Source organism: Trichosurus vulpecula, chromosome 4, assembly GCF_011100635.1.
Source record: "Trichosurus vulpecula isolate mTriVul1 chromosome 4, mTriVul1.pri, whole genome shotgun sequence".
Lineage (NCBI taxonomy): Eukaryota > Metazoa > Chordata > Mammalia > Diprotodontia > Phalangeridae > Trichosurus > Trichosurus vulpecula.
In genome coordinates this window covers 195,270,262-195,279,789 of record NC_050576.1, presented here as the reverse complement: position 1 = coordinate 195,279,789, position 9,528 = coordinate 195,270,262, and the positions used below count along the sequence as shown (strand labels likewise).

Genomic DNA, 9,528 nt, shown 5'->3' with positions numbered 1-9,528 from the left:
CAGACCGCTCCAAAGTAAGCCTGAACTTCTCCAGAACTTGTGGAGTCAAAAAGATCACAGTCTTTTTTTTTATTTTTTGCCCATCAGTTACGGTTACTAGGCACCTTAAGCTAGAGGATCGTTACCTATTCCTTGATTATTCAGAAAGCAATTCTAAAACAGTCTAGTTTTCTCTTCTATGAATTCTACCTTGTGAGAACATATGATCTTCAAGTCATCCTGCTACAGATAATTCAGGCAAGAACCAATTCCACAGGCTGAATGGTAGTGGCAACTAAAGTCTACACTATGCACATATACCTCAAATGCAGATGAACATTCATATTCCTTACCTTCCTTCCATAAAGACACTGGTAGAAGATCACCCCCACTGACCAGACATCAACTTTATTGGAGATCTTTGGTGGTTCCTTCCCAACCACAAAGCACTCTGGTGGCAAATACCTGATTAGAGAAAGATAAGAGAAATTCTTTAAAAAAAAAATTGTGCCAAAATAAGACATTCAACAGGAAGACACCTTTTATTTTTTTTTAAGAAAAGATGGGAAGTTAGGATGGTATAGTCTATATTAACAACCAATAAATCAACAAATATTAATTTAAGGACCTACTAAATGTCAGATACTGGGGATATAAGTACAAAAAATGAAAATTCCTACCCACAATGAGCTTGCATTCTAAAGGTAAATAATCAGGGTAAATATAAAGTTAATAAATACAAATATGTACAAAGTTGAAGGTGGTTTGAGAGGGAAAATACTAGCAGTCGGGGTTGGGGTGAGGAAACAATTCCTGAGTCTTAATGGAAGAAGGGAGCACACTGCAGGCAAGGGAGGAAGATCAAGGCAAAGACATGGAAAATGTTATGATGACAAAGAGAAGGCCAGTTTGGCTGGATAAGAGAATGAGAAGGGAAAGTAATAAGGATGGAAAGAAAGCTTAGGGCAACATTGTGGAGGGTTTTAAAGACTAAACAGAGGAGTTAACATTTTGTTCTAGGGGACCAGAAGAAGCTACTGCAGTTGGCTGACTAGGGAAGTTACATGATCAGATCTATACTTAAGGAAAATTACTTTCAATGTAGTGTGGAAAATGGACTGGGGAGGTGGGCGGGGGAGAGGAGATGAGCTTGAAGTAGGAAGACCAGTCAGGAAGCTGTTACAATAATCTAGTTGAGAGGTGATGAGGGCCTCAATTATGGTGGGAATTGTATGGGTAGAGAGAGAGGTCAATTAAGTGATGAAGTGGAAAGCCAAACTGAAAAAAGTTGAGGAGTGAGAGAAGAGGACATGGAAAGGAGGGAGGGAGGAGAGGAAGAAGGGAAGGAAGGAAGGAAGGAATATGGCATCTAGGCTTTCTAGGGTCATGCTTTGCAGGTCATCCAATGACTGTTAAATTCTTTCTCCTCAGTCAACTAGCATTTATTAGGTACTTACTATGTGCCTAGAATTGTGCTAAATGCTAGGGTTACAAAGAAAGACAAAAAACAGTCCCTGCTCTCAGGGAGCACACAGTCTAATGGTAAAGATTGCATGCAAGCAACTATGTACAAATAAACTATATATAGAATTGGAGACAGTCAACAGAGAGAAGGCATTAGAATTAAGAGGGACTGGGAAAGGCTTCCTGTAAAAGGTGGGATTTTAGCTGAGGCTTGAAGGAAGCCAGGGAGGCAGAAATGAGATGGGAGTGTTAAAGGTATAGAAGATAGCCAGTAAAAATGCCCAAAGTTTAGAGATGGAGTGTCTTGAGCAGAGAGTAGCAAGGAGACAAATGTCCCTGCACTGCAGAGTATGCAGGGAGAAGGGTAAAAATGCTGAAAAGATAGAAAGGGATTGGGTTATGAAAGGCATAAAGACTTTAATATTTGATTCTGGAGGTGATAACAAGCCATGGGGTTTGGTGAATAGAGAGATAATACAGTCAGGCTTGTACCTGATCAATCTGACATCTGAGTAGAGAATGGATGCAAGTGGAGGAAGAGATTTGGAGCTGGTAGACCAACCAGCAGACTATTGCAAAAGTCCAGTTATGAGGTGATGAGGGCCTTCATCAAAGTGGTTACAATGTCAGAAGAGAACAGAGGGATAATACAGAAGAAACATATAAAGGTGGAAAAAACAAGACTTAACAACTGATTGAATAGAGTGTGTGTGTGTGTGTGTGTGTGTGTGTGTGTGTGTGTGTGTGTGTAAGAGAGTGGAGGATAACACCTAGGTGACAAGCCTGTATGACTTGGGAGGATGGTAGTGCCCTTTCTGGCACTTGTTTTTTCAATCAGTTGCTTTTCCCGGGGTTGGGGGGAGTGCGGTGTATGGGTTAAGTGACTTGTCCAGGATCACAAAGCTAGTAAGTATCTGAGGCTGTATATGAACTCAGGTCCTCCTGTCTCCACGGCCTGTGTTCTATCCACTGCAAAATCAACTGCTTTTGGTAGCACTTTATTTTTTTTCAAATTCAATCTTTTGATTTTGTTGTTAGATTTCTTGTTTCATCATCATTGATTTTAGTTTTGTTCATTCTGATTTTTAGAGAGTATGTTACTAGGATGTTTTTCCACCTTCTGTTCTACTTTCCTTCCCATTCCTTCCATCAGAGCTCTCATTTATAATTTTACTTTTTATCTCCTACTTCATTCTCCTCCAGGTACTCTTGTAGTCATTATGACCAAGCCATTTATTTCCCCCTCTTAGGTTCTGCTTAAACCTACTGTGGAACTGTTTCTTGGGTGTCGATGGATCCAAAAAGTTCTTCAGAGTTTTCAGTATTTTTTCCTTTTCTCTTATATCCAACTTCAAATATTGATTTGGGACTTTGAAGCAAAGCTAGGTTTAGCCCCCTCCACACTTTTGAGTGGGGTGGCTAGGACCTTATTTGGTCCTGGATCCCAGCTCGTGATTTCTACTTCTTCTGGACTGTTTCGGTTTGGTACTGGGAACTTCTGTCATCCCGAGATGCTCCAGCCCCATATCTGCAGGAAGGGCACTAAAGGTTTCCCTACCACCCTAGGGTGTCCTTGTCTATTCCTTCCAATCTTTCTGTTCCACGTGGAGAAGAGTATAGGTTTCAATTGTCCTGGACTGTCTCTGGTTCACGTAGGCAGGCTTCTGTCTTCTTTATCTGGGCCTATGTTGGCTTTTCTAGAAGTATCTTTTCCAATTCCCACAGGTTTCTGGATGTCTTTTTCTGCATTGCTGGGCTGGAAAAGGTGCTTAATGAATCTTTCTTTCTGGATTTCTTGATGATTATTAAGTTTGGTTCTCTTTTCAGATCTTTTCCAGGGAGCTTGTGAGAGCTAGGCTCTTCCGTCACTGTTCATGCAGTCATCTAAACTACATTTATTCATTTAGATAACCATCAATTACTATGTGCCTACTAACCGTAAGGCACTGTATGTCTAAGATAGCCAGAGATTTGGGAGATTCCAGGCAACCAAGACCTCTTTTCCTCTCACTCACTGAAATCCTTCTGGCTCATGCCTCACCATTGTTGCTGGGAATACATGCTGTGTTAGTATTCTCACCTACTCTCCCCAACTTTGATAAATTTTACTTTAGGAGTCACATAAGAGATCGTCACCACATTTTCAATCAATGACAAATATCCAAGGAGCAGAAATCCTCAAAGAATTTTGGGATGGCCTTATTCTGTAGCACTGTTTCTTCAGCTTTAGATCTACTGAAGCCCTTCTCCTCTGGAATTCCAAAGGTTTCAGCCCTGAGGTCAATCCAAACCTTCCATTCAGGTCTACTACCATGACTCACAGACTCAGAAACTGTTTGAGTTAGAAAAAGATTCAATCATTTAATTCAAACCCCTTACTTTTACACATGAAGAAACCAGGACCCATAAAACAGATGTGACCTACCCAAGATTACCTCTCAACTCAAGGGCAAGAGTATGAAGCAATGAGAAAATATAAGTTCTAATCTGTATCTCCTAAATCTAACTCCTGTGTTCTTTTTACCTGATGCCATTTCAAACCATGCTCCTTTGGCTGAAACAGTGAAACAACAATCACAAAGATTTCTAAAAATCATTGTCAGAGAGTGCATAACATTTTTCCACTTTAAAGGTGAACTGGCACTTTAACAGAAGGCCAGTGAAACAAGTTAAAGCCAAACAATAAAATTTTAGGCCACCACAAGTAGTACAATGCAACTCAGCTTTGGTCTGAATTCCTAACACTGGCCACTACAGAGACTAGACAGCTAACCACACCAAATTATATGGTGTGGAAGGTAAGTGCTCATTGGCAGTCCAAAGACCAAACAAATAAAGGTCCATTCATTTCTGAGAGGCTTGATCCAAACTGCGGCTGGAATATGGAATTCAGAAGATAAAGGATAAATCTAAACATATTTCAAAAATTCATACATTAAGTTAGGGACACTCTTAACAGTCCCAAATATCACACTACTGAAAAATCCTAAACAAAGTTATTTTCCAAATCTGTAACTTCTAGCTTGATTTTTCTCATATTAAAAAAGTAGGTTTCAGATATTCAAGAGGAGAATCTTCTTTCTTCAAATTAATTTTCCCCCTAGCTAAGGTCTTTAATTACCTTACAATTTTCATGACTTCACAACAAAAATCTTCATCCAAAACAAACACTGCAGAATCTAAGAGACAGGGAAGAAGGAGAAGAGGAAAAAGGAAGGCAGAAAGAAAAACAGAAAAGAGAGAAAAGTGATAGAAAGCAGAAAAGAGTAAAAATATAGTTCTCCTAAAAAAGAAGAAATATGTGCACCAATGACCAAGCCTATGCCTGAAGAAGAGGAAAATATACCTCATTCCCTTCTTTGGTATGGGTCTATCAGTATGGAATGCTGAATACTTTGTAAGATTTGGTGTTAGCTTTACTGAACTCCCCATTCCCCATCACTATTTTTTGTTACAAGGTATGACTTGCTTGGTTGGGCAATGCGGAAGGATATATTTCAAGATGAAGTGAATGCAAGATGATTACCAATGAAAAGGCTAAATAAAATATTTTTTAAAATACTATTTCATCTTTAATTTCTTTTCTAATACCTAGTTTACTTAACTTTACAAAGTATCTAAAAGAAGAGAAGAATGAATCTATCTAAATACAAACCCATAGGACTTTGACAAACTCTTTAAAATAAGGACCAAGACAAAAAATATCTTGACTGCTACAATGGAAAGTACACCAGTCTTTGAGTCAGAAGTCCTGGGTTTAAATCCCAGTTCTACTGGTTACCAGCAGTGGACAAGTCACTTAACCATTCTGAGCTTCAATTTCTTTAACTGTAAAATAGGGTCAATAAAAATGATCAATACTACAATCTTGCATGGCTATTGCTTAAAAACAAGAATACTTTATAGACTATCGTAGCACTTTGTAAGCTATTTAACTCCATATAACAAAAAGACTTCCCGCTATTTTTTGTGGGCACATAGCCCACTAGTTTAAAATAATATTCATCGGAGCATAAATTTAAGGCTGGAAGAAATCTCAGAGGGCATCAAGTGCAAGCCCCTCGTTTTACAGAGGAAGTTGAGAAATAGAAAAGTTAAGTGGCTACCCAGTAAGGGACTCTGTCGTAACAGATGTTAACCTATCCAAAGCAACTATTAATATTAACCTTTGTAATTCTTAATCCTTATAAAAAATTCTTATTAAGACTACTTAATATTTCTCTCTCTTCAGATACCATTACATCTATAGAATTACTGGTCTAAACACCAAATTTCATTTTCTTTTCTCATGATTCAAATTACTTCAAAAGAAACTCAAATCCAAGATCTCGAATATCTAAGAGCAGATATTTTTGAGCAGACTTAACTAACAATGACAAAGAACATGACCCATAAAAACCACCACAGTGAATAAACATATTGAAAATGCTGCTTCTATTTTTAACCTGGCATTCTGCAATTTTATTTAATAACAAATTTTTACTGTAGGTTCTCTATGCACATACACTTGAGCAAAATTAATGAAAAAAAAATAAAGCCTAGTTTAGAGAGACAGTTTAGGGAGAAAGCCAACTCCTGAACAGTGCCTGAACAAGGAAAAGGAGACAGAGATAAGGCCCAGGCTAGAACCTCTGGGCCATTTAAAAAGAAGGCAAAAATCAGAGATTGAGGTAGAAGCTAGGGCCTGATCCCAGACCCCTGTTGCAGGGGCAGGGTGGTGGAAGATGGAAGCAAGAAAGACTAGGAACCAGCAATCCTACAGCAGTAGTATGATGGCAGCAGTGTCAAGCATATTATGGAAGGGATAGGACCAGCGTCTAGCAAACCTATTCAAGAATCCAAGAGAGGGCAAAATCTGCACCTGAAGCAAAGTACCAATCCATAAATTGAGGCTGGAGACACTAAGCAGAAAACATAACACACTGTAAAAGCAGAGTAATACGCTGTATAAGCGGACTCTCCAGAAAAAAAGAACGGCTTACCCAAGAAGACCCCAAAGTGGATGGAAGAAATGAAGCAAGAGATGAAAAATGAAATTAAAGCTCTTTTGAGAAAAAAATGGAAGGAATAAATAGTTTAGAGCAGAAAGCTGAAAACATGACCCAAGTAGCAGACTTCTTGAAAAAAGGAAAAGAGCAAATAGAAACCAATGATTCCATGAGACAAGAAATATTAAAAGTCAAAACTTTACTGAAAAACTGGAAGAACATGTGAATTTATCTACCACCAAAAACATGTAAGAAAAGAGGTCAAAGAAAGATAATTTAACAATCATCGGACTCCTTAAAAACTATGGCCAAGTAAAAAACTTGGACACTATATTTTAGGCAATCAGAAAACTGTACAGAACCATTAGAATCAGCTGGTAAAGTAAAAATAGAAAGAGCTCACCAATCACCTCCAGAAAAGAATCCTAAATTGAATACACCCAGAAACACAATGCTATAGCCCAAATTCAGAGCTTCCAGGTCAAAGATTTTTTTAAAAAAAGCTTAAGACCTGAATTGCTTTTTGTTAGGTAAGATAGATTTATTGTTAGATAAGGAAAGTTAAGACAGAACTCTAGCTTAATGAATTAGAATAACAAGGACTACACATATTTATCTCTGTATGACATTTTTACAAAAACTAACCATATGCTAGGTCAAAAAAACCCTAACAAATTCAGAAAAGCAAAAATATTGAGTATACCTTTTACTGTGCACAACACAACAAAAACTTTAATTAACAAAGGGAATTTGCAAAAAAGATTTGAACTTAAATGGTGACCAAAGAGGAAAACGACCCATACGTACAAAGAAATTTATATCGCCTATTTGTGTGGCGGCAAAAGAATCCTAGAAATTAAGGGGTTGCTAATCTAGGGGAATGACTAAATAAATCACACTATATGAATGTAAATTAATATTACAGGACCAAAAGAAATGATAAAATAGATGGTTTCAGAGAAAACTGGTAAGTTCTATATGAACCTATGCAAGTAGAACCCAAAACTCTCATTACAAAAAGAAAAAAAATATTAATTGGGCACACAATTAGAAAAGTTTTAAAAAAAAAAACAAAGCAAACACACACACACACACAATTCTAAAAAACCAGAATTTTTAAAAAGCTGAATTCATAAAATTAATACTCTAATAATTACAATATATAATATAATAATAATTAAATTTATTGAAAAATTCAATTATTTTTTAAAGGAGAAAAAATTACTATGTTACTCCCCTACTCAATCAACTCTTATGGCTACCCATTTACCTCTAGGTTAACATAGAGACTCCTTTATCTAGTCTTTAAAGTACTTTACAACCTGGAACTCCAATCCTACCACACTGGAATTCTCTCTGTTCTTCACTCATAACACATCTCTGGAATGCAGTTCCTCTTTACCCCTGCCTCAAAAAAGTACCTCTCCTCCTTGAAGACTCAGTTCAGCTTCCATCCTTCTATATAAGTGTTTCCCAAACTTATTTGGCCCACCACCCCCTTTAAAAAAAATTACTCAGCACCCCCCTGGAAATCTACTTTCTTTAACCCTTTCATGTTTTTTTTTTTAAATTTGCATCATTTCAAAAATTACATAAAATATATATTTTTAAAATGACACATCTTAAATTTAATAATTTATTGTAAATCTCTGGGTTTTTCCTGCATTGAAATTTTGATGATAAAATATTGCATCATGTAACCATATAGTATTGTACTGTATTGTAAACAAGTCATTACATGCACATATTCCTGCCAATGCATGCTGAACTTCGACACGTGCTACATGCTTGTCTGCCAACACGTGCTTCTTAAGACCTGCTGGTGGACTTGACCACTGATAAGTTATAACTTGCATTTTGTGTATTTATTTGGAAAATAGCGTAACTAAGTGCTACGGCTTTAACTCTGTAACACAAGGGATGAAACATGTATGAATGGTTTTTCAAAAATTTCTTACCTTCTCTTCTTTGCTTATGTCTTCACTGCCTCCTACTTTTTATTCAACATCCCCCCCAATTGCACCAGAAGCTATTACTGCCACTCTGAATCATTCCAGCACCCCCCAGGGGATGATATTGCCCACTTTGGGAACCCCTGTAAAAATCTACACGAAGCCTTTTGTAATGCCCCATAGTAGCTAGCAACCTCCTTAACAAACTATCTTATATATAACTATTTCGTAATTATTCGCTTTATATTTATGTCATCTATATTTAAGCATTTGTTCTTTCTGCATTAGTTTATAAGTTCCCAGCAAGTAAAGACTGTTTCATTCATTGTATGTGTGCCCTCAAAGCCTAGCACAGTGCCTGGCACACACACATTCTTGATGTTTGCTCACTGACTGACTTCAGAAAATTGATGAAGCATGCTTCCCATCCCTTCACAGAAAGGTGATTAACTGCATAGTGAGACACAGATTTTCAGGTATGTCTAATGTATTGATTTGTTCTACTTGGCTGTATTTATTTGTTCCAAGGAACCACTTCTATTTGAGGGGCTTGGGAGATGACTGGTAGTGATAGTGATAAAAGAGAGAAAAAAGAAAAGTATGCCAAATGAACATTACAAAAATACATAGAAGAGAAAGGAAGTTCAGAAAAGGACAGAGATGGAGGGGAATTCTGTTACCACAATATTAAACATAGGGAACATTTTAAGAAAATTAACTACATAATCGTTCACATTTCACATATAATTCTTCTCTGGTTTTGGTTGTTCTGGTATACTGAAATGTCCATGTGTTTACACTCATTAATTTCATAATAAAAAAGAAATTTTTACAAAACCACAGTAACGGGGAGGGGGCGTGTGTACGCACACGTGCTGGGGTGGGGGAAGGGGCAGGGTTGGGGAGTGGAAGAGGGAGGGGAGAAGATCTTCACAGCCCCTCTGACAGCCTAGATTTATCTGTAATAATCACACACAAGAATTGTTCTGCTGTAAGAAATGATGAATATAATTCAGATAAATAAGGTTTGTATGAATTGATATGGAGAACTTAAGCAAAACCAGGAAAACCAGAAAAAATTTACATTGTGACCAAAATATCGTCAAGGATAATTCTGACCAAAGATGGGCTGATGACGAAGCACG

General features: G+C 37.3%; 1 protein-coding gene across 3 annotated transcripts in view; it reads right to left on the bottom strand.

Moving 5' to 3' along the window:
* Nucleotides 1–332: 332 nt before the first annotated feature.
* Nucleotides 333–9,528, bottom strand: part of TLK2 (tousled like kinase 2) — a gene marked incomplete at its 3' end in the record, with an annotated part of 165,637 nt that continues 156,441 nt past the window's right edge. For all 3 annotated transcript variants that reach the window (XM_036754613.1, XM_036754616.1, XM_036754615.1), the window contains 1 exon segment: nucleotides 333–444. In XM_036754613.1, the coding sequence (XP_036610508.1) occupies nucleotides 333–444 (112 nt within the window).